This window comes from Gymnoscopelus braueri, assembly GCF_963280865.1.
Source record: "Gymnoscopelus braueri genome assembly, chromosome: 3".
Classification (NCBI taxonomy): domain Eukaryota; kingdom Metazoa; phylum Chordata; class Actinopteri; order Myctophiformes; family Myctophidae; genus Gymnoscopelus; species Gymnoscopelus braueri.
This window is the reverse complement of record NC_137612.1, coordinates 59,687,645-59,714,333: the sequence shown is the minus strand read 5'-3', so window position 1 is coordinate 59,714,333 and position 26,689 is coordinate 59,687,645. Positions and strand designations below refer to the sequence as shown.

The following is a 26,689-nucleotide window of genomic DNA, read 5'->3' as shown; positions in this document are numbered from 1 at the left end:
GAGCCGATCTCTGGACCGTGAGGACGGCGGTCACGGAGAATATTCCATGATTATTCAAAGATACAGTAAAATTGCCGTTTTCGCTGGCAAGGGGACGGTAGACGGATGAATTAATTAACTAATTCCTGACAGTTAATGAGTTAAAAACTATAGATATAAGTTAGAACAAGGGGGATTTGAATTAGGTTGGTAATGTGAGTCTGCAAAGGTGGGTTTTGAGTGTGGTTTTAAACGTGGCAAGGGTGGGGGCAGCTTTGATGTGAACTGGGCGTGATTTCCATAGGGATGGAGGGGCAACTGAGAAGGCCCCATCACCCCAGGTTTGTTTCTTTGTCTTGGGGACGTCCAGGAGGTCAACATTATCTGACCTGAGGCAGCAGGAGGGGGTTGGAGTTCAGAGAGATAGCGGTGAGCCTAAAAAGTGAAATATCCCTTAATTATCTAAGTCTTAAGACTTGCCATTGTAATACTGGATTAGAATGGATGATTGCACGTATCTGTGTTATATCAACTAAGGTTGGTTCTTTGAAAACATAAATAAAATCAAAAATAATGTTACATTGTCAACTGTATAGATCTTCATATCTCTGCTGTTCGGCCGGAACCAGCTAAATCCAAAATGGTAATTGTTCAGGAAATGAAAAACAAAATATCAATTTTTCAGAAAATGAAGAAAACCTTATATTTTTAAAACAAAGCAATACTGCCTCATCAAACTTGATATTGTGACTTTATATATTATCAGATACTTGCATGTGTCATTATATTATCACCACTTTACCCAAATCCAGTGCAAGTGGAGTTAGGAGGTTTTGTCCATCATTGATAAGAACAGCTGGCAATGGATCTCAAAGCTCACAACACATCACAACGCATTGTGAGCTTGGATATCAGCTATTTATGGTGAGCGCCATCCTCATATACTATAGATCAAGCTGAATTCTGTACTTAAACAACTTTTATTTTAACATGCATTGTAAACAACCATGGATCTAACTGTTACCACTGTTGTTCTTCTACAGTTGAGTGCAACAAACAATTCTGCCTCAATACTCAATCATGTATTTAACAAAACCGATCATGGCACACCAACAATAAATAAATGGCATATAAATACAAAATACATTAATGAAAAATAGAATCTGTCAAATCTGTAGCCTACTGCACTAACAATAACAACCACAGTTGAATTTACCTATCATATACCTATCAACATTCTATTATCACACTGTTGTGTGTTGCGTGTGTGTGGTGGGTGTTTCTTAGTGCTTTAGATTGTCATAAAAGCTGTGAAAGTCTTTTGGCATGATCTCCTTGAGCTCTTGGAGATGTTTGAAACAAACTCCTGCACACACTCATTCTCTGTCCATTAACATTTAAAAAGAAAACACGAGCAGATGACCTTTGTGAAGACACCCTTCTCCTCTTTACTGGGGTGACATCTATCAAACCTTGCACATACATTCTCTTCTCTTCCCAGTTTATGTTCTCCCAAAAGCATTGAAAAATCTTCTCCCTGTCTGCCTCATACAGAGCAGAGCTTCTCGAGAGCCTGAGAGGAGGGGGGAGTTGTTTGTTTTTGACGGACAGTTTGAGGGTCCAATGGAGTTAGGAGTTTTCGTCAGAGGCGCTTTTTAATACTTTTCATATGTTATTATTTAAAAAAAAATTACACAGATGTAGAGGGGGTTCAATAGCGTTGATTTATGAAAAAAAAAAAAAAAACTGAAAATGGAGTTAGCTGGTCCCGGCTGGACACTGACGATATGTCAACTGTATAGATCCTCATATCTTCAGATCTGCGTTTTGACCAAATAATTCACCACAAACTGCAACTATAAGGTTGTCCCTCCCTCTGTATGAGTCATCATGTGTGATTTAAGTTGTGACTTGTTACCAAATGCTTTACCACAAACTGTACAAGTAAAGGGCTTTTCTCCTGAGTGAATCCTCATGTGTTTGTTATGATGACTCCTGCAACTAGAGCCTTTTCCACAAACTTCACAAATAAAGGGTTTTTCTCCTGTATGAATTCTCATGTGTGCTTTCAGAATACCCATTGAACCACAGCCTTTTTCACAAACTGTGCAAGTAAAGGGATGTCCCCCTGTATGAGTCCACATGTGTAATTTTAGTTGATCCTTGTAACGAAATCCTTCACCACAAACTATACAAGTTAAGGGCTTTTCTACTGTATGAATTTTCATGTGTTTTTCCAGATGTCCCTTTCGACCAAAGCCTTTGCCACAACCTGTACAAGTAAACAATTTTTCACCAGTGTGAATCCTCATGTGTTTGTTATGATTACTCCTGCAACTAGAGCCTTTTCCACAAACTTCACAAATAAAGGGTTTTTCTCCTGTATGAGTTCTCATGTGTGCTTTCAGAATACCCATTGAACCACAGCCTTTTTCACAAACTGTGCAAGTAAAGGGATGTCCCCCTGTATGAGTCCACATGTGTAATTTTAGTTGATCCTTGTAACGAAATCCTTCACCACAAACTATACAAGTTAAGGGCTTTACTACTGTATGCATTTTCATGTGTTTTTCCAGATGTCCCTTTCGACCAAAGCGTTTGCCACAAACTGTACAAGTAAACAGCTTTTCACCAGTATGAATCCTCATGTGTTGTTTAAGATTACTCCTGCAACTACAGCCTTTACCACAAACTTCACATGCAAAGGGTTTTTCACCTGTATGAGTCCTCATGTGATCTTTCAGAAGACGCATTGTACTACAGCCTTTACCACAGACTGTACACATATGGGGTCTTTCTCCTGTATGAGTCCGCGTGTGTACTTTCAGTTCTAGCTTGAAACAAAATCCTTTACCACAAACTGTACACGTGTGTGATAAACGAGGCCTTTCTCCTGTATGAATCATCATGTGTTTGTTTAGATAGCTCTTGGCACCAAATCCTTTCCCACAAACTGTACAAGTAAAGGGCCTTTCTCCTGTATGAGTTCGCATGTGTATTTTCAGACTACCATTTACAGTAAAGCCTTTGCCACAAACTTCACAAGTACAGGGCTTTTCTCCTGTATGAGTTCTCATGTGTCCGTTAAGATGACCCATTACACCAAAGCCTTTGCCACAAACTGTACAAGTAAACGACCTTTCGCCAGTATGAATTCTCATGTGTTTGTTTAGATGACTCCTGCAACTATAGCCTTTTCCACAAACTTCACAAGTAAAGGGCCTCTCTCTTGTATGAGTTCTCATGTGTTCTTTCAAAAGACGCATTGTACCACAGCCTTTTTCACAAACTGTACAAGTAAAGGGCTTTTCTCCTGTATGAGTCATCATGTGTCTTTTCAGATGACCCCTATCCACACAGCCTTTGCCACACATTGTGCAATGAAAACGTATATGCCCTGTGTTGCTTCTTATGGAGTGAGTTTGTTTTGATGTCAGGTCCTGGGACATATCGTTGCTTAAAGACAATCTTTGCCCTTTCACCTTTTGTGTCTTGAGTGATTTCAGTGGGGTTAAAGCTGACTGACCTTCCCTAATTTCCTCCCAATCATCATTACTGTCTTCAGTGTCAGATTCAGAACAGTGTGAAGAGAGAAGCTTGTCATCACTAGTTGGTTGTGATGTTCCAATGTACTCTATATCAGCTTGTGTTTGCATGTGTTTAGTTGAGGTGCTGGCTACAGCCTCTGTCTCTCCGTTTTCACCATCAATGTCATCATCGTCATCTTCTTCACTTTTCACTGCTAGTAACGTCAACGTTGACCCAGCAGCCTCCTCTGGTCTTTGAAGTAGCTCCTCTTTAATCTGTGGAGGCTCTGGTTTCTCCTGGACCCGACTGGGACTCCTCTCCTGCTGTTCAGTGGAAAACTCCTCTTTACACACAGGGAGGTGCAGGAAGTCTAGGCAAAAGATGAAATGAGAGTAAAGCATTGAATGTTTGAATTTTACATTTCTTGAATGTTCACCTTTCCTGTTTCTCTTTCCAAGTTGTTTGCCTTCCACTTTGTTGCCACCGACTTTACCAGCTGTGAACTCATGCTTTTGCGTCAGGCAGTATCTGGTGTTCAAGTTATAGCACGAGCATGCAACCAGCAAATACTATTTAGCAAACCGTGATGAAAGTGAACACTCACAAGCCGATTTAGCGCTTGGAGGGAGACATTTACAGAATGCTTAAAGGGGCATTTCACCACTGGAAGAAAATGCAGACACTCAATGTTAATAATATTTGTAGTAGATAACAGTAGCAACATTTGAAATTTGCACCCTATGGCCAGAACAATATTGTAGTCTGTGTATTTGACTAGGGTTTGACTGGACTGCTGCATTACAACAATGACCATAATGCTTTGGTGCACTGCCCCTCCTTGTGGGGAGGGGTAGGCTGCATGGGGGTTGACCTACATCTTAAGGGGGGGGGGGGGTGACCCACATCCTCCCAGTTTCCACAACAACATACAGCATGCTGACCAGTGTTGCCATGATGTTTGTTGTTATTTTTCTGCAAAGTTGCTTGCTTTTTTGGGGGGGCTTGTTTCTACAATTTAGTTGACATTTGGGCTTCCTTCCAAATGTTTTGATTGTTGTTTAAACCACATTTTTAGGTCAAGGACCCCCAAATGAATGTGTATTCTTCCACAGACCCCCATCTGAAATCATAATTTGTGCCAGGGACCCCTGTACCAGATATGTGTTGTTAAAACATTCCACATTTTACACTTTTTTCCCCTCAAGAGTTTTTGGAAAATAGCAGATCTACAAGGCATCGCAATACGTTGTGAGCTTGTAGATCTATATAGGTTTGAAGTGCTTATGTGGCCTAATCTTTTGGGCTTTTTCTTTCATAGACCTGGTTGCTTATTTCTCTTGCTAAATCTGGCAACACTGCTCCCAGTTCCCACGACGACAACAACAACTAGCACGCTGACTGCTGTCCTATGTCCAGAACTTGTTTACATTTTTGCAAATGCTGTTATTAAAATGAGTGATGTCCCGATACCGATACATGTATCGGTACCCAATACCGTACTTGTGTAGTCGACTCGGTACTCGGAAAAGCTCCTGATACTTTTACCCGATACCAAAAGATTGAGGGCCGCTGGTATTTACATCGCATTGTTAACAGCTGTGCCTCAACGTTATAACTGAGTTTCTAACTTGTGGTCATAGTCGCAATACTTTTCAGTTGTGTGGTACTTTTAGATGGATTTTACTGTAACAGAAAGTTCTATCCACTGTCCCAGTCAGGGAGCATGGTTCACACTCACAGACCGGAGCCAGCTCTGTGATTCACAGACGGAGCTATTGCTATTAGCCATAGCCAGTAGTGTTGCCAGATTCTGCTGGAGAGAAACAAGCAATCAGGTCTATAAAAAGAAGCCAAAAATAAGCAACTAGGGCAGGTCAGTCAAACTTTATTGTCTAATATTGTTTTAAAGCAGTGGTTCTCAAACATTTTCAGGCCAAGAGCAAGGACCCCAATATGTACAATCTACTTTACAGAAAAACAATACCAAAGTCGGTTATAATAAACAGATTTGGCAACACTGATCAGAATGGAACAGTGCAGCTAGTAGCCACAAACACACTGTCTCTCTTCTCCTCCGAATAATTTCGCCTAATTTAAATATTTATGATTCTGCTTCTACAGAAATATTCTATTAACCTAGCTCTGGTCCATAGCGTTAGAAGAAGTTCTGTACTGTTGTTCCTTTCCCCTCACACCCACTCTAGCGCTGGCTGCGCAGCCTCTCGTCTGTAGTAAAAAATAAAAACTTGTACACTCTCAGAGTTAAATTAACATTAATTTTACAATAATTATAAATTGGGGTCCCATGAGATACAAATGCCATTAAATGGGTTTCCGTAGCCCTAATGCATGTCAAACTGGGGGTCCTTGGAATTAAAATGGTTGACTGCTAGAGCCGTAAAAATCTTCTCTTATGGGGTCCCTGACGTGTCCTTGACATGAAAACTGTTTGAGAACTACTGCTCTACAGATCTGGTCAATGGAATTTTTCTATTGACCAGATTTTTCCTTCCGGTGAAATATTTTCTTTTCTGGCCAAAAAGAGTATTTTAGATTTTAGTGAGGTGGACCAGAGCTACTATTAACCAAGTAAACAGAAAGTTATTAACGCAATTTTAACAATAATTATTATTAAAATAATGTTTAAAAAATATATTATTAATAGTTTACATATCAACACAATATGTATCGTATTGTGGCCTACTTATTATTGTGGTAATTGAACATTACCGTAGCATTACAAGTACAAGGCATAACAATGAAATTAAATTGGAGAAAAGGGGTAAAATAAGTGGTTACTCAACAAAAACAAAGTACTCGTATCGGTACTCCGTATCGGCGAGTACTCAAAATTGAGTACTAGTACTCGTACTAGGTCTGAAAAAAATAGTATCGGAGCATCTCTAATTATAATACAAACTATAAAATACAAAAATTGCTTAAATACAGACAATTAATGGTCATAAGTTCATAAGGTGTAATTGATAATTTCTTGATAAATAAAGAATGGGTTCATAGTTGATTTCATGGAGGTTAAAAATGTAAAAACATGATGTGATTAAAAGTTTCTGGGGCGGAACAAAAGTTCTGTTTGATGATGAAGCTCTGTAAACTTGCTTAATGTGATATCGCGCTGCTACAGTAAGCTCTGTAAACTTTCTTAATGTGATATCGCGCTCCTAAAGTTATTAACGGTCAAAAGGACATTTTAAGAACCTCTTTTCCACAACAAGCGGCCAACAAGGTATTCTATTTTTAGAATCTTTGATGGACACGCTTAGGCTGCGCAGTGCGCACTTCTACATGTCATTGTATTTTCATTTATGTATGCTTTGGTCTATGTTTTTATGTACTGTGCAAGTTGTTGATTGTGTGTTTATCATTTTTTTGTGTGAACATGTAGTTCTCACGGCACAACTGAGGGATGAGAAGAAAGCCTGAAGCAATTAAATGCCCGTTTATATAGAACCGACCCGTGTCGTCGAGGCGAGACGACAAAACCACCGCAGGTGACGACGCAACAAACATCCATCATTCAGATAAGGTCACCTTGCTAAACTAATGGCCTAAGTAAATTTTTGAGGAAAATGATGTTTTTGCCTAAGTCAGCTCCTTAATGACACTGGCCACCTCTGGTAAAATCGCCCATATCCTAATTGAAAAGGATCATGCTGTTCACTCCCCTTTTTGTGACTTAGGCCACCAAAAAAGGCCTTTTTTTTGGCTTAACTCTCTCAGTGCCAATGAAATAAACAAATTATTGCGAACTGTGCCAGCATTTTTTCTTTTTTTTTTCAAATAAAAAAAAATGCTTAGGAAGCGAGATACAGCCTTTTTCAGTTATAGGTTAAACAAAGAGTGGATGGAGCTGCAAATCTTCAGATAATGATATCTTGGGTTCTGAACATTAAAAAAAAAAATATATATATATATATATATATATATATATATATATATATATATATATATTATTTTTTTTTAACTCTGGATTTCTCGTTCTGGCACTGAGGGTATACAGTAAAAACTCGGGATAACTCGGGGCCTGGCACTGAGAGAGTTAAGTCACATGGTTGTGTGACTTAAGCCAAATTATTTACTGATATAGGCCATTTTGTAATTTGTTTTGCTTTTTTTTTTGGCCTAAGTCAGATTTAATCCTATTTAAACCTATTTAAATCTCTTATGTTACATAACTGACAGACAGTGTTATTACTATTTAAATAGTCATAATTTGTTATAAACATTTTGGGTGAAATGATTAAGAAATATCATATAGTATTGTTTTGGATCAGTTTTTTATTTTTCCTGAAAAACTTTTAAAAAATGACTTAGGCCATTAGTTTAGCAAGGCGACGATAAGCAAGGCCCACAAAGTAGGCATCGGCATAGCCACTGCAAGCAACGGTGATAAACTGTGTTGAAAGCAGGGGCGTAGCCACGGGTGGGCATAGGTAGGCCTGGGCCCACCCATTTGTTTTTTCTGCCCAACCAAAAAAAAGAAAAATATATTATTTTTTATTTTATTTTTTTAATATCATATTAAGACATTTTGATAAGAGTTTATGTATAGATATCCGAAATCCGTCACAAACCTGCAAAAAAAAAACGCTAAAAAAAAAATCTAATTTTTTCGGGCATACATTTTTCGGGCAGGGCAGCCTCTGCTAGCGTTCTGGCTACGTATACCACTGGTTGAAAGCGCAACATTTCAACACAGTCTACTACAATCCTCAAGTTAAGGTGGTCTGAGAAGCGGTTAAACTTGGACATTGCAACAAAGGACTCAGATCAATTAACCCTGCTTATTGAGCTTAGCCTGCATGTTTGGGGATAATTCTAATGTGCTGGCATTTGCAGTTGTTACATTTCATAAGGTTTTAAGAAGAAAGAAGAAACTCACATAAACAAGTGAAGTATAATCTGTGTGGCAACACCGTGGATTAAAGCCGTGGAGCAACGTAAGCCTTTAGTGAGAATGTTAGGACAAAGGAGACATCGAATCCGAGGTGATAAGGTTAATTCTCTCCTTTCTTTATTTGTCGACAAGGAGAATCCAGAATGGTGACTGCAGGGGTCCAGAAACGCAGCACCCTGCTACACTCTAAACAACAGGTTTATATACAGTAGATTCGAAAGAGACGCTGTTTAACAAGAGCTCCTCCTCTGTATCTTCTCAGCCAATCGGGAGCTCATCCGTCGCGGCCGAGCAGACGGAACGCTACTGCGCATAATGTACTAAGATCACACAGTACAAGGGAGTCAATTTAGCAATATCTAATTTCAGTACAGAACCATGTTTCACAATGAAGTTTTGTTATTAGATTAATACTTTGCACAATATACACTTTAGAATTACACCAGGAATTACATTCTTATTCATCTGTAAACAATAGTTAACTTTAAAAGACTTTAATGACACAGCATCCATTCATGTGAATACGTTTTACTTCTCCTGGCTTTTACCTATATTAAACCTTACACAGGCCATAGTTAAATACTTTTGTTCATTTTAACTTCAGTATATACTTTCACCAAGAGATAATAATATCGTAGTAACATTGTTTTTTAACCCAGGTTTAAACTCCACCAGTAGCTCTGTTATTAAAACAGGGCTGGGGGAGACACTGCTCTCACAGACATGCTAAATAGCTCCACAGGGTGGTGAGCCTCAAACGAAATGAATACAATGGGACAAAAGCTTTCTAGTCCAGGTGTCAACACATGCTTCTTTTGTTATCCAAAGTGAGGTGTTGTCTCTGTCACAGAGGCTGTCTTTCCACTGTACATGGCCAGAAACCCCCCTTTACCTGTCCTGCCTTTTGGGGAACATTGGGCCGACTTCTATATTTTTAACTAATTCTGTGTACTAATTAAATAAGTGGAGTTCTGGCTCATTTTAGGTATGATTATGGCTGGACGATATACTTCATAAACCCCTCTCGGAAGACTTATAACGTCTTCCGTAATTCAGAGCTCGGGCGACAGAAGATATCTTTCAGCACAAAATCATAATCCAAACCTCTGACTGGAAAACAACCTGCAAAAACGATTAGTTTATACCCCTCTTGATTGTAGAATGGTACCTATACAAAGCCACAAAATAAAACCAAAATACTTCATTGAAGAAACCAATTAATATCATTCAGAATCTGTACCTCAGTTCAACCTGCAAAAAGACATCATGAATACATTATGACATGTGGTTTACATAAGGGACTGCGCGCTTACAGAAGGACAATTTTCCGTTTTTTCTCCTCTTTTTTCGCTTAAACTAACAAACGCAATTCTTCTTCTTCCTGTATTTAGGGAATGTTCAGTCCTTGAAGCAAAAACTGTTCACAGCTTGGGGCAAGAAAAAGAAAAGGGGTTGAAATTGATGAAGATCTTCGTTATCTGCGTCAAAGGGCATAGGGTATGGGCGTGATGTGTCATTCTTCAAGAGACACACCAGCTTTCTGACACGTGCATGGAATCCCCTTGACCTGGACACCCGTTATTCTCTGTTTGTGGCCTCGATCTGTAGATTTGAAGGTTTACACTGCTTCTGTGAGGTCACACCCTGGGCTCCTGTAGAGCTGACTGGGGGAGGTAGAATCCCTTTCTGGTGTGTAGCGGTCTCACTTTGGCAGCAGAAACAGTGATGGGTAGAGGTTGTCTCATAGCCGCTGTCTCCACCAACATGATTCGTTCGACCTCTCATCGACACCTGGTTCTGCAGCCTGATTCCTCTGACAGCCGTTCATCTCCTCAACAGCTCTCCATCTATTAGCACGAGAACATTTGGGGAAAAACGTCCCTACTCTTTCCTAGAAAGTACAACATGCACCTACCCACCTCAATACACACACACAAGAGGTGTTACTCATTCACTCAATTTAGTTCATGCAAAGATATTAGTATAGTTCATGAAAAACTCAAAATTAAATATTAATCTGGCCTATGAACTGGTCAATTTGTTCCAAAAAATACTATGTCCAAAACTCCAATGTTTAAATGTTTCCCTTTATACCTCCCCTCTTGAGACATAAGGCAATAATAATGGACATTATGTCTCATCAAACCCCAGAAGATCAATAAAGAACTGAAGTTCTCCTGAAAAGAATGTCATACGGACGTGTTATATGTTTCATTTCTCCACGGTTTCTCATTACTGACAACCATTTATCATTTGTGTATGCTCACCGAACCAGTTTACTGGATCTATCCCAATCCACACCTTACTGTGGAAATGGTTAAACAATTTAGTCCTAATTTTTACAATAGTTTTACACGAAATTCCTGTGACACTTTCCTATAGCAGGAAAGTAGTACAAGTGTCAAAAAAGACCAACAGTATCTCCAGCTCCTTCCAACAATCCATCCTATACTAGGTTCAAATTTTGTACAAATTTAGTCAACCACCTGAAAGCATATTAGACTCTATGCTAAATCTCCAATTAGAATATGGACAGTGATCAGTATTATGTTTCAAAATAGGTAGAAAATGAAAGTTGCCGCTTTTTTTTTTTTTTTTTTTTTTTTTTTTTTTTCTCATCAAGCCATAGTCTGATCATGTCAAGTTCAACGGTGACTCAGGGTTTTCTTTTCTTGTCAACAACGGTTTATGTATTCCATCATTGCCCTACGTCACCTGTTCCAATATGTCCAGCCTCCATCACAGTCTAAAGTAATGTCTCTGTACGTTTCTTTTCAAATGTCTCTAGCCATGTATCGTCTTGTCATCCATGCGGCAGGGAGCAATAACTGGAGTGAATTGTCCAGGTAGTGGACAATCTCGTGCAAAGTGACCCATCTGATAACACCTGTGGCAACCTGTGTAACCAAAAGGCTTGTTCCTCGGCCCAGAAAACGGTCTAAATCCTTGCATTGGTTGACATGCACCGTGCTGTGCAGGTACAGGGGCCACACGTGGCGCAGACCCTGAACCCATCGGTTGCATGCAAGGAGTGGGAGTCTGCTGTGGTGCAGACTGATAGCCACCTGGATGGGGGACCAGCCGTTCATAGAATGTGTGTACCTGTAGCACCACCCGGTCGACTCCCTGGGGTGAAGTCGGAACACCACTTTGCCTAGGACCAGAGACAGACGGCTTGAAACCTGGTGAAAACTGTGGGGTACCTTGAAGAGCTGGGGCTGACAGTGGGGCAATGGGGTTGACAGCCGGTGGTGTCTGGTTACACTGGCGCCAAGCATGTCCATGTTTCTGACAGATGTGGCACCGTCCTCTGAAGGGACCTTCATGATGTCGTCGTAACGGCTTTGGGTTTGCTTGTCCGTCACCTATTTCCTGGACACCTGCTCTCGCCACTGCTCCAGCTCCCAGCCCGTCTCCACTGTCACTGCAATGCCCTGTGTCCAGGGCTGACAATTGGTCGATAGGTTTCTCACCCGGTGGCGTAGTGGGATCAGAAGATGAAACGCTCTTCTCAGCTGGTTCTGGGTGCACCTGTGCGGTTGTCCTCCTGGCTTGGTATCTCACATAAGCCTTATTTAATTTTTTACCCTTTTTGAAAAACAATTTAAACACTGTATTCTCCTTTGCCCCTGTGTCTGAGCAATCTTTCTGATATGCTCTGGCAAGCATTCCTAATGTGTCAATAATTTCTGGGTCGAATATGCTGTCTTGTGGCCAAGACCCATAAAAGTTTGGCCAATTATCCTCCCATTGTCCCAAAATCATATTGATCACGTCAATGAAAGAATTATTTTGTTGTAAGGAACTCTGCTGCTGCCCTGATTCCATAATTGTAGATCAAATATCCAAATGATATTAAATCACAATTATTGTCACGTTACTTCAACCTCTATAGGTGTTCCCCTCTGGAATCAGATCTTACTTACAATATGGTTATTCTTTATCTAAAAATCACACACAAATCATAAATGTCTTGAGTCCACAACGGACCTCTGTCAGTACCTTAAGAACAGTTTAGAAGGAGTATTGATATGAGAATATTATAATGCAAGTGTGACGTGTCTTTATCACTCAGCACACATGTGAGTCAACCCAATAGTGTTGCTCATATATCCTAAGTATAACAGTATAGAACTATAAGTGTGTGTATGTATGAACGATAATTAAAGATTAAATTACTTCAAAAGCTTACTTGAACTGTCTCTTAATATTCCAAATCAAATATAAGACAAATGTTTGAATTTGTATAAATTTGTAAGTCTGGTCAATACATTACTTTAATCCCAGACATGAACCGTCCTCTATTAGCCAGGACTGGAAACAACTCGAATGTGGCGCTCCCCTCCCACGGAAAGCTATTGATAGACATGAACGGATTAAATTAGAAAAAAATAATCATGCAGTACAGACAAACAACATTAATCATGCACACTTAGACACCATAGAATACCAATAGGTTGAATAACTTGTTAGATAAAGACTGTTAAAAGAAGAGCTAACTCTATAAGTCAGAAATGTTAAAACACTAACGAGCACAAACCCTCCAAGCTTCTCATTCATACAGTGAAAATGCAACCTTCGTCTCGACCACTAGGTGGAGTCAGTCAAATGTTTGGACGTGTCAATCCCTGGAAGGGGCGGTTTCATGAATACACACCACTCCCACTGGAAGACACGTCACCACACACTAACCTAAATATATCTCTCAACCACCAGAGGGCGACAATCGACGAACTAAAATGAGCACACAATGTTCTGTAGTTCTGAGTTCTACCTTTGTGGCAGAAAACTACAACTCCCAAACTGTCTACTTGGGAAAGAGATGGACACTTCCTGTTTAGACGTCATAACTAACGCTATGTACACAAAATAATTTAAGTGTGGATTATTTTTACAAAGAGTTAAAAAAAATTAACAGATTCCAACTTACTTCTTTGAAAAGATACTAATCACTAAATCTACAATTATGTACACGGTCGTTCCGACGTTTATAGGAAAAACATCTTAAAACGTGCACTCAAAAACGGTGACCTATACTTTTACATTCAGTATGAGCGAATTCGTCAGTCTTAAAAATAGCCACTCTAGGCTTCACAAAAATCTTATAGTAGAATATCTGCTTCTAGCAGCCAGGAGACTGCGACTGCCTTTATCCAAAAACATCAGTCAAATAGCATAGAACAGCACCTCAGTAAAGAATTCAAACCAATACACCTCTGTACTAGTACAAATAAAATTAAGGTATTCTCAGTCTGTCAAAGTAATATATAGTATCGCTCAGCCAAACGGCCAATACACTAAAAAACTTTTAACTTAACACCCAACCTTAATTATCCTTTTTAACACTTCTTTTCCTCTTTATTATTATTATTATTTCACGTACTCAACACAATACTTTAGCACAAATCGAAATAATTAATCTACTCCTATGTATTTATTACATTTAACAATTATTTACCAACACGCCAATAAGTCATTTGTGTCACCACCACAAATACACCCATTGAAAAATGAATCATGGGAAAGTCATCTGCATCAACACTGCAAATAAATTCCCATTAAAACCATTTGCATCAACACTGCAAATAAAGTCACATTAAAGCCATCTGCATCAACACTGCAAATAAACTCACATTAAAGCCATCTGCATCAACACTGCAAATAAACTCACATTAAAGCCATCTGCATCAACACTGCAAATAAACTCACATTAAAGCCATCTGCATCAACACTGCAAATAAACTCACATTAAAGCATGACTTCGAGTTTACGCGACCAGCGCATATGCCAACTCATCCAACAACACTGCATCAACAATTCTCATCACAACTAAGTGCTTCAATCACCACAACAGACACATTCCTAACTCATCCAGCACAAGCCTACATCACAACACAAAGCATCAAACACATACTTGAGCACAGCTACCAACCGGCAAACCGAAACAACTTCACAGAACCATAAGTATGAACAATGGAAATACTACGAAATTAAATAAAGGCCACACCACTTCTGCACATGTATAATAGCAGCCAACCATAAATTGACGAAATATACTGCTACCACGAAAGCAGAATAAACCGCATAGAAGAGTTATTGTAACAATGTTATAAGTGAAAAGAAATAAGAAAATACCATTTAAACCCCACACACCATAGCAGTGCTACTATGAATGCAGTAAAAACAGCATATTGAAACAATGGAAGTCGATTAGAAGAAAGAATTATATTAATCAAGCTATCCTAAAATATTACACGCATGTAAATGGCTTAAGGCACAATTCACCCAATATGAAGATTAGGTTTCCTGTGGCAAACGCCTTGCGAAAAAGCTCACAATATTTGTAGCCTACAAGCTGTGAAATAAATCATGAAAAGCCAATCAAAATAAAGAAACTACACAAAGATTTGTGAAAAGAAAAGAGAATAGGGGAAATAAAGCAGACGCATAACAAGCCTACAAAACAAAGGTCCCTAAAACTACAAAGCAAGATGGCCGAAAAACCGCAAAACAATGGAGCTATAGCTTTTTAAAATCTGATCTCAGCACCAAACGTAATCACCAAAGGACAATTATCACACGCCGAAGCCCAACAAAATATGCTTCACCCGTGTGTCTAAGAAAGGCGAAAAAAATTTAGGCCTACTACAAATCCAATCGCCATTACCCACAAGATAATAACGGTTATAAGCAGCACACACAGTGTAGCCATGAATGGGACATGTAGAAATATACCCGAAAGACTCCGTGCTCCTGAAAATGCACAAAGACATTTCAAAGAAGCACTAACGACTAGCAACAGCTAGCAAGAAAGAAAAAAGAAAGGAGTCAGAAGAAAGACAGACATGAGCTGTGTTTTGACAAAGAGAGCATAATGGAAGAAAAATGAGAAATAGCCAGCCAAATTTTCATGCAGAGAACTGTGTAACCTTAGTCACACCTAACAATAAGAGCATGTTTTAGTAGAAAAAACACAAAGTGTTTGCAGAGTCACTGTACAAGCCCCAACCATAAACGCAACGCATTTCGCAAGTATTCCTAGACAGAAACAAAACATCAATTCGCCAAAACATTACCTACATACTTTTCAAATATAACCATACAGCGACACGATCACACTTTTTCCAAGGGAAAGGTCCGAGTATGATGGGACGTTGAATAACTCCCACTCTTCGCAACTCAAACAATGACTTCAAAGAAAGTATATATCTGCCGCTGAACTAAAAATCCTGCCTCTTAAGCCAACCGCACCTACATACAGTGGCACTCCTTTACACATCTATCATAGACATTTTACGGGCTAAGTATCACACTAAGTATACCGCGCGCCTATGTCTCTGAACGCAATGCACCACGCTCAGAGCTTATAACAGGGTCTACGTAAAAAAATAAACATGGCATCCCAGACGCCACACATAAGCACTGAGTGTTGGCTCTATACTCTCACGCTCAAAACTAATATCATTGATTGTCCGACTTCATACGTCAGTGCGTCGCAGTTCCCGAACGCATTTCGAGTACACACAATTTGCCACTAAACACTCCATACCATTATAACAACTCATTGGATCAGGGAAGAGCAGCCAAGCAAGGTCCGACTTGAGATCTCCCGGTTTCAATCTGCAGTATCAAGATACGCTGAAGTCATATAATATGAAAGTCCCTGCGTCCTATTCATGCGCATAACGAGCGTATCCTGTTACCAGATATATTGACCGCCTTACCAATGTAAAAACAAAACAAACAAACAAAAAAAAAAAAAAAAAAAAAAACAAGCCGCATAAAGCCTCTAAGAAGACCCACACAACCCGTTCTATTGTACCCCAAAGTACCCCTTTATCCCCTCAGCTCCCCCTAAACCATACACCCCCCATAAAGGCCGCGTATCCACGAGCGTGCACACAGAATACAAGGTTCTTTAACGAATATCCCCTTAGAAAAAACCATCGTAAGATTGTGGCTAAGCAACTCACCGTTTTGAGAAGAATTCAAACTCCACAGACCCACAAATAGTCCTCTCCAGCGGATAGTTAAAACCGTCTGCCGACATACGCCAATTGAAGTATAATCTGTGTGGCAACACCGTGGATTAAAGCCGTGGAGCAACGTAAGCCTTTAGTGAGAATGTTAGGACAAAGGAGACATCGAATCCGAGGTGATAAGGTTAATTCTCTCCTTTCTTTATTTGTCGACAAGGAGAATCCAGAATGGTGACTGCAGGGGTCCAGAAACGCAGCACCCTGCTACACTCTAAACAACAGGTTTATATACAGTAGATTCGAAAGAGACGCTGTTTAACAAGAGCTCCTCCTCTGTATCTTCTCAGCCAATCGGGAGCTCATCCGTCGCGGCCGAGCAGACGGAACGCTACTGCGCATAATGTACTAAGATCACACAGTACAAGGGAGTCAATTTAGCAATATCTAATTTCAGTACAGAACCATGTTTCACAATGAAGTTTTGTTATTAGATTAATACTTTGCACAATATACACTTTAGAATTACACCAGGAATTACATTCTTATTCATCTGTAAACAATAGTTAACTTTAAAAGACTTTAATGACACAGCATCCATTCATGTGAATACGTTTTACTTCTCCTGGCTTTTACCTATATTAAACCTTACACAGGCCATAGTTAAATACTTTTGTTCATTTTAACTTCAGTATATACTTTCACCAAGAGATAATAATATCGTAGTAACATTGTTTTTTAACCCAGGTTTAAACTCCACCAGTAGCTCTGTTATTAAAACAGGGCTGGGGGAGACACTGCTCTCACAGACATGCTAAATAGCTCCACAGGGTGGTGAGCCTCAAACGAAATGAATACAATGGGACAAAAGCTTTCTAGTCCAGGTGTCAACACATGCTTCTTTTGTTATCCAAAGTGAGGTGTTGTCTCTGTCACAGAGGCTGTCTTTCCACTGTACATGGCCAGAAACCCCCCTTTACCTGTCCTGCCTTTTGGGGAACATTGGGCCGACTTCTATATTTTTAACTAATTCTGTGTACTAATTAAATAAGTGGAGTTCTGGCTCATTTTAGGTATGATTATGGCTGGACGATATACTTCACAAGTGAACAGGGTTTTGTAAAGGTTATAAGAAATGGAAAATCCATTTTGTGTTTTCACAAAGGTCTAAGAAGTTTAAAGGGTAACAAAATAATTTGTTTTATTTAAAGTAAAGGTTTAAAGGACAACTCATTTGGTTTTACAACTAAACTAAAGAAGGTTAAAGGAGAACTCATTGTGTTTACCAAGGTAATTTATTATTGTCTCCGCCAGGCTGAAGGCATGGCGAGAGAGTATGTTTTACCCCCTGTCCGTCCGTCCGTGTGTGTGTCCGTCCATCCGTGTGTCATTCTGTGTACAGCTAATCTCCGGCACCGTTGGCTTGATCGCAGTGAAACTGTGCACACACACTCCCTGGATGCCAGAACCTCTGCCCCAAATTTTTCACATGGGCCTGTTATAGCACCACCAGGAGGCCGGTTTGTGCAAAACCCATTTTTTTATATTACTCTTACAGATTTTATCCAAACATCACGCAAATCAGTACACAGTATCTCTATAGTCATGTGATCAACACAGATCTGTCCGATTTTCCATATTCCATAGTTTGCAGGATTGGTCCGTTTTGAACAAAATGCCTCAAATTATGAACGCAGCTTGCGATTTCCGTGAAATTTCACACGCACATTCCCACTAGGCCGAGGAATACATTTTTAAATCCGCCTCCTGGTGGCGCTATAACAGGCCGATTTGCGTTTTTAACTATAACTGCACCATTCTGCGCACGCACACTCCCTAGAGGCCAAGGAAAAACATCTGCCCTGCATTTTTCACATTTGCCTTTTATAGCGCCACCAGGAGGCCGACTTATGTAAAACACATGTTTTGATATTAAGTCTTCAGATTTTATCCAAATTTCACGCAAATTGGTACACATGATCTCTATATAGAGACTTGTGCTCCGAGGAGCACTTTTTCTAGTTTAATTTTGTTTTTTGAAATTGAAGCCAATACAGTGCACACACATTAGACACAATTCAAGCTCATTATTCACACATTCCATGCCATACAGATGCATTTAAAAATGCCAATGCATCTACACTATCCGAGGCTACAGTCAATGAAACAGAAGTGGAAACACTACGGAAAAGTGAAAGAAGTCAAACCCTGACTGAGAAGGGAAGAGAACTTCAAGAAGAAAGGCTAAAGAGTGTACAAGTGGAAGTGAAAAATATATTATCACAATATTTTTCAAGCAGTATCACGATAGACGATATTTATCATGATTAGATTTCTGGATTATTATAATTTTATTATGATTATTAATAATATATATGATGATTAGTTATATTATATGATCATTAAATTTGCATAAGATATATGATCTTATAATAATCATGGGGCACGCATAATCATTATATAATATAATATAATAAATATCATCATATATCTTATTGTCTACGCCAGGCCGAAGGCATGGCGAGAGAGTATGTTTTACCCTCCGTCCGTGTGTCCGTGTGTGTGTCTGTCCGTCCGTCCGTGTGTGTGTCCGTCCTGTCTGTGTGTTAGCAGCTAATCTCCGGCACCGTTGGCCCGGTCGCTCCGAAACTGTGCACACACACTCCCTGGATGCCAATTCAGAACCTCTACCCCAATTTTCTCACATGGGCCTGTTATAGCGCCACCAGGAGGCCGATTTGTGCAAAACCCATTTTTTTTTACAGATTACAGATTTTATCCAAACGTCATGCAAATCGGTACACAGTATCTCTATAGTCATGTGATCAACACGGATCTGTCCGATTTCCCATGTTCCATCCTCATTGCCTATGGTTGGCTTCCAAAGTTTGCAGGATTGGTCCGTTTTGAACAAAAAGCCTCAAACTATGCACGCAGCTTTCGATTTTCGTGAAATTTCACACATTTCGCACATTCCCACTAGGCCGAGGAAGAAATGCCACCCTTTTCACATTGGCCTGTTATAGCGCCACCAGCAGGTCTAATTTAGCAAAACAAATTTTTGGAACAAAATGCCTCAAATCATGAATCCAGTGTCTGATTGCCGTGAACGACCTAAGAATAAATGGTGAACGACCTAAGAATAAATGGCACCCTTTTCACATTGACCTATTATAGCGCCACCAGGAGGCCAGAATAACGTACCTGACCTGGCGGAGACCTGTGCTCCGAGGAGCACTTTTTCTAGTTCATTAATGTGTTCACAGACAGGCTACAGATAGATAGATAGATAGATAACTTTAGTTTGCACCTTGTCGGTTTTGGAATATCCAACTGAGTCCATTACTGTTCTGCAGAGTGCAGACTGGCAACAGTGCTGCTGTTCCCCCACTGACCAAGAAGAAAGGGTGCGGGGACTTTGGGAGCAACACAACAGATCTTCAAGCAATCAATGTGGTGCGGTCAAGACGCGTTGTTACCTTGTAGATCTGCTATTTTTGGCGAACGAAACCGTCGCACTAAAGAAGTATAAATTAAGGTATAGAACTGCAAATGGGGGTTCCAGGGGTCCCCAGCTAAATTCTTGATCATTACAGTAGGAACCAAATGGACCCTAGGAGGTCTGTAACTCAAAGAGTGTACAAAATAAATGGAACTATATGGACCCTTGGGGGGCCATTCGTACACTCTGAGTTATAATACAAATACAAATACAAATAGCCAAATACTACTAATAATAATAATAATAATAATAATAATAATAATAATACTACATCCAATTTATATAGCGCTTTTCTAGGTACTCTAAGTCGTTTGGCACTGGGTGAAAAAAATGGGTTACAAGATTGTGGGATAACAAATTTAGAGATAAAAAATAACAAATGAAACAAACAAAAACAACTTCATTAAGAAACTAGAAAAAGTGCTCCTTGGAGCACAGGTCTCCACCAGTTCAGGTAGGTTAGTGTGGGCCAGCAATGTTCGGAATTCACCAATCAGGCTGGAATGTGAAAAATCTGACAGATCAGCCGGATCCATCTTGATCACTTGACTAAAGTAATAATATGTACCGATCTGTGTGATGTTTGGACAACATTTGTAGGAGTAATATAAGACAAATGTTTTGCAAAAATCTGCCTCCTGGTGGCGTATAATAGGGCAATGTTGAAAGGGTGGCATTTGTTCCTCAACGTAGTGCGAATGTGCGTGCAAAGTTTCACCGCAAACGGACATTGCGTTCATTCATGATTTGCATAATTTTGTTCAAAACGGGCCACTCCTGCAAACTTTAGATGTCAATCTAAGCCAATCAGGATGGAATATGAAAAATCGAGCAGACCCGTCTTGATCACATGACTATAGAGATCACGTGTACCGATTTGCGTGAAATTTGGGTAACATCTGAACAAGTAATACCCAAAAATGTGTTTTACATAAGTCGGCCTCCTGGTGGCGCTATAAAAGGCAGATGTGAAAAATGCAGGGCAGAGGGTTTTCCTTGGCCTCTAGGGAGTGTGCATACAAAGTTTTTTTTACATAGATTGGTGCAGTTATTGGTAAAAACACAAATTGGCCTGTTATAGAGCCACCCTGAGGCTGATATGAAAAATGTCAAGTGACTTCCTCTGCCTAGTGAGAATGTGCGTGCAATAAGGTTGGGCGATTGGATGAATACATCGGCAGTCGGCGATTATTATTATTTATTATTTTGCAAAATAAATGTATCCTAATGGTCTGCCTCCTCGAGAATTAAACCATTCAAATATAGCCAAATTAAATGTAAAGCGCAATACAAAGCGTGCACGAAATGTTAATCAATTTGGGCCGTTGTAATAATGATTGATGATGATGAAGGCACGCTCTTGTTGCGCTTCTTTCTGACGAGTCTAGGCTACAAAACTCATCCAGGCTCTTGTCATCTCCCGCCTGACTACTGCAACTCCCTCCTTGCTGGTGCTCCGGCATCTGCCATCAGACCTCTGGAGCTTGTTCAGAAAGCTCGTCTGGTGTTCAACCGCCCCAAGTTCTCCCACACAACTATCCTTCTCCGTTCTCTACACTGGCTCCCCGTAGCGGCTCACATTCAGTTTAAAACCCTGGTGCTAGCCTATAGGGCAGTGAAAGGAACAGCTCCTTCTTACCTTCGGGCTATGGTCGATGCTTACACCCCTGCCCGACCACTTTGGTCTGCCACCTCGGGGTGACTGATTGCCTCGTCACTCAAGGGTCCTTCTGATCGATCTACATGGTCACGACTTTTTTCTGTTCTGGCCCCACAGTGGTGGAATGAACTTCCCACTGATGTCAGGACAGCAGAGTCACTGCCTATCTTTTGCCGCAGGCTGAAAACCCACCTCTTCAGGAAACACTACCCTTCCTCTTTGCCTGGCCTACTTGTCGTTAACTAGTTGTACGAACTCTTGTTTTATTGTTGTATTGTTTTATTGGATCTTGTTTAGTCGATACACTTATTTGTTTTAGCTCATGCTCATTTGATTTTGCTATTTTGTCTCATCTGTTTAATAAAGTAGGTAGCTGATATATTGCACTTTTACCTTAGTGCTAGGTATACTCTTGGTCGCTTGTTTTTGCAGAAAATGCACTTAAGACTTCTGGTGATTAGTAGTTTCGTTCCCTACCTATGTTGAATGCACTTATTGTAAGTCGCTTTGGGTAACAGCGTCTGCTAAATGACTGTAATGTAATGTAATGTGGGCTTTGAGGGTGGTTTGGATTGAACATGGTGGGTGGGAGAAGCTTCAACACCCTATGTTTATGTAACACACTGCTGCTTAGAAAAGGTTCAATCCTTGCAGGTGTGAGCAGTAGTTATTTTAGTGCACATTTTAATCTTCCACATTATTTTTTTTCTGGGATTCAGGTTGTTTAAATGTCTAGTGGTTGAAAATAAAGGACCCTCAATTAACTTGATCAGTCTGTTCCTTCAAGATGTATAATTACAATATAAAGTAGTTTACTTTAACAACAAATGCTGATATCACTTCATACATGCATGTGCATTCATTCATTGCTGTTGTGGGAACACAAGTGTCCACCACAACTTATACTTGGTCATATGATGGAAACGTCTTTCTAGCTTCTACCATTATTACTACTGTGGCGTGGAGAGTGCTCATCACTCAGAATGTATTTCACATGTCAATCTTTTAAAAAAAGCGTTGAGTAACCATTGACACATTGAAACTGCTGATTATACTGGCTCGCCTTCTTCATTCACTTAAAATACAAAATATCAACAGATTTCTACAATTTGGGGCGTTATACGAGTGTTGCACACTGCTATCCTCATAGAATCTCAAAACCAGACGGGCTACTTCTGTTTTGACACGTTATTTCGAACTGGCTGAGCTCGACTATGCACCGCTTCGCACTGTGTAACACATAGTTAGCACTGTGTGTTCAGGAAAACAGCTGTTTTCCTGAGCCTACGTTACTAGCACAATGTCACAGCTATCGTTGTTCTAAAAGAGATAGATCCCTATTCACCAGATTACAGCCATTTGTGGTAAAACAATAAAAATCACATGACAACTAATATATTTTGACGGAAATCAGTCTGTAGATGGAGCTCTGCCACCCATGTGCTCTCTTCTCTTTCGCTCTCTCTCCTTTCCGCTTGCACTCTACCCAACATGTCAAAGTTCAAGCCAAAAGCATAGAGCCGTGCATTGAGAAACGCGCCAACAGGTTTTGACGTGTGCACATGATGCCTCCAGTGTGGCTGCAGCCGCTGTGAACAATGGGTGCATTTGATTTCACGATCGTCTAACACTTTGTATCTGTCAGGGCATTTAGTCTTGTTAGATTAGTACAAATAAAATGATAATTATTTTTACCTGACTCCTCTTTAATCTGTGGAGGTTGTGGTTCTTCCTGGACCAGACTGGGGCTCCTCTCCTCATGTTCAGGGGGAAACTCTTCACACACAAACAGAAGGAGCAGAGAAGAGGTTGCATCAGCACAACCACTGAAATTGCTTTTTTCATTGGTCCTACTTATTGATTTGTTTTGTCACAATCACCAGTGTTTTATAGTCTATCTTTTCTGATGAGGCTTCTATGGGGTGGGCCGTCTGTCTGTCTGTCTGTCTGTCTGTCAGACGGTAATCTTGTAAACCACTGGACCAATCAATGCCAAATTCCTTGCACTACCAGTAGGCCATGGAAATGAATCCCAGAACATTTCGGTAACCAGGGTTTCTCATACATACACCTACAATCTATTCTGGCAGCCTGGCAGATGGTAAATGGATAGAATTAATAAAAGTACAGTACGTGAATTGAATCTTAATTTTTTGAATAGCCCACGAAAATCTAAAATGCACACAGATGGGAGTAATCAAATTACTCAATTATATTTAAAAAGATAATTTCATAAGACAATCTATTAGTAGCCTGTTCCCATTTTGGCCAGGTCATTCTAGACAAAATATTTCAAAGCAATTCAACTTTCAGAACTAGTGACAATAGCAGATTAATCTCTCAAGAACAGATTCTGCTCTGCGTTTGAATCTGTTGGGCGGGTTCGTCATATCGCGTACGCACTGGCCTACAATTGGGCGTGCCTTCAGATCAGGAAGCAGGCCGCGCTTTACCCAATCAAATGTAGTGGGCGGGATTTACGTGTCCGCCGATCCTTCCCCACTAGAAACAAACCGAAACTAATTTAACAATAGCGTCCTCGGAGCAGACAAAACCACGGAAAGATATTCACATTTTAACTTGCTGTTTCATCATAGAAACAAGTGGGCTTATAACCAAAACGATCCATGTTCTCTGGGAGAAGTGGTGTTAGTGTTCCGTGTAGAAATATTGTTGGTGGGAATGAAAACATAGTCGCACCACCGGAAGTGAAAGGCTGAAGGCAGACCAAAACCCTGGTTTCCTTGCGCACGTGCGCTACGTCGACTTCCTCCCAGAGCCAACTGAGATAGTAAAAAACAGCAGAGGGCGCTGTTGTTCCTTTTCATTTGGCGATGGGTTCCCAGATTGATAGCAGATCTACAAGCTTGTGTTGCGGCGTGTTGTGAGCTTAAATACCTAATTGATTTGTTGATATGATCAATCAATGTTGAGTCTTTACATTGTGTCCAAAAATGACTTTTTCAGGAAATGGAAACAAATAATCTGTGTTCCAATGAATCATGTGTGTTAGTATTTAGTCAAAATCTCTTGTTAGTGCTTTTCATTGGTTCCATGATTATAAAACCCACAGACACACTAAAACACTTTCACTTCAAGTTAAATTGTTTCAATAAAATAGCAAAAGTAGCAGATCTACATGCTCGAAACACATCGCGGCCAATGTAGGGTAGCATATATATATATATATATATATATATATATATATATATATAAATGTAGTGATGTAGCTTTTGTCAAGCTACCAGCTACATGGTGAAAGAAATCACTTAGATACTTGACATCTACAACATTATGAAAGTAGTCAAGCTACTCACAAGCTAGTAGCTTAGATCAGAGGTTCTCTAAGTGGGGTTCGGGGACCCCGAGGGGTACTGAGGGGGGACGGGCGTTCCAGGGGGCCCCCAGCCAGATGAGGAACAGTTTAACCACCATAAGCACTAATTCAGAAAAAACGTAAGTACTTGTCGCTGCACGATGCGTTGTGAGATTGTATATTGGCTGTTAAAAATAAGAAAATTATCTCAAATAATTGCGATTATCTCAAATAATTGCGATTGGACGATTATGCAATAATTGTGACAGGCCTGCCTGTGCCATCCGCACGCATGCATGTGCGCATGTGCATGTGAGGTCATTACAATAGCGTCCCCCCTCCAAGTTTAAAAAAAGAAATCACACCAGTGTTGCCATGTCCGCTTATTATAAGCAGCTTTAGACTTGTTTTTCTGTAAAGTTGCTTGTAAATGTTGCGGGTTGCAATTTTCCCCCAAGATTCTTTTGAAAATAGCAGATGTACAGGCTCACAACGCGGTGTAGATCGGCTATTTTTTTTTAGGTATAAGTGGCCTAGTTGTTTCTTTTGGGCTGGTTTTCATAGACCCCCCCCCACACCTGTTTACTGTAAATATTTTTCTTTTTTATTTCTACTTGTTCATATAATGTTTTTGCATAGTATTGTAAAGTATTCAATCAATCAATCAATCAATCAATCAATCAATCAAAAAGCTGGTTGCTTATATATCTCGCAGAATCTGGCAACACTGGTTGATGCCAGTCTTGCCAGAGACTCTGGCATCAGGTCGTTTCAAATGGGGGTCCGTATTAATTTGGGGTCCTTGTTGGAACAACCTAATACCAGTGGTGGAAAGTAACTAAGTACATTTACTCAAGTACTGTACTTAAAATGTTGAGGTAATTGTACTTTACTTGAGTATTTCCAATTTCCAATACTTTTACTTCTATTCCACTACATCTCAGAGGCAAATGTTGTACAATAATTATTTGAAAACGTTAGTTACTTTGATATAAATTTTTATATTATAAAACATACATTAACCACTTTAGATGAAAATAGCCGATCTACAAGCGACGCTTTGTGAGCTTGTAGATCTGCTATTTTAAAACATCAGCACTTTTACTTTTCGTACTCCACTACAATTATTTGAAAACTTTAGTTACTAGTTACTTTGCAGATATAAATTACTATATTATAAAACATATATTAACCACTTTAACCCTATTTTATACATAGGCTTTTTGAAAATAGCCGATCTACAAGCTCACAACGCGTTGAGCTTGTAGATCTGCAATTTTCAAATATTTCAGTACTTTTACTTTTCAAACTTATAAGTATATTTTGACGCCAATACTTTCGTACTTTTACTCAAGTAACATTTTGAACACAGACCTTTTACTTGTAAAAGAGTATTTTTATATTGTGGTATTGCTACTTTTACTTAAGTCAAATATCTGAGTATAGTAATAGTAACATATTAGTGTCTATTACAAACCAGCCATCATGTTGTAGTGTTGCTCCTCCAGAGCTTCTAGTTTAAAGAGACGTTTTTCTCCGTCGCTGCTCTTTGTTCCACCATGATGGAAAAAAATAGCTGTGTTCCGTGAGCAACAATAGCTTAACAACTATAAGACTTCCGGTGGACGATCTCTTCAGAATAAGAGTATCCTCTAGAGTAAAAATAAGCTATTGAAAACCATTGAAAATGGTTCATTTGCACATAAAACTATAAATTAAGCATTTAAACGAAGCCATACAAGACAAATTATGTTTCTGTGTAACAAAACAGTGTTTAATGGATTGCATAGCCTATACAAATTGGATACAAATT

The 26,689-nt window shown here is 39.7% G+C and overlaps 1 protein-coding gene across 1 annotated transcript; it reads right to left on the bottom strand.

Annotated features, from left to right (window-relative positions):
- Positions 1–8: 8 nt before the first annotated feature.
- On the bottom strand, positions 9–26,413 carry LOC308082171 (uncharacterized protein). Its single transcript, XM_080423835.1, has 4 exons — positions 26,354–26,413; positions 23,256–23,336; positions 3,029–3,877; positions 9–441 (listed from the first exon to the last, which is right to left on the bottom strand). The coding sequence occupies exons 1-4, from the start codon at positions 26,361–26,363 to the stop codon at positions 434–436; spliced, it is 948 nt and encodes a 315-aa protein (XP_080279961.1). The 5' UTR covers positions 26,364–26,413; the 3' UTR covers positions 9–433.
- Positions 26,414–26,689: the final 276 nt, after the last annotated feature.

What these genes read in the sequence shown, in the direction of transcription:
- LOC308082171 (XM_080423835.1), bottom strand. An exon ending in ACAGATTAAAGAGGAGTCAG is followed by an intron (nt 3,878 to 23,255) that starts GTAAAAATAATT and finishes TCTTTTGCCTAG; the next exon opens with ACTTCCTGCACCTCCCTGTG.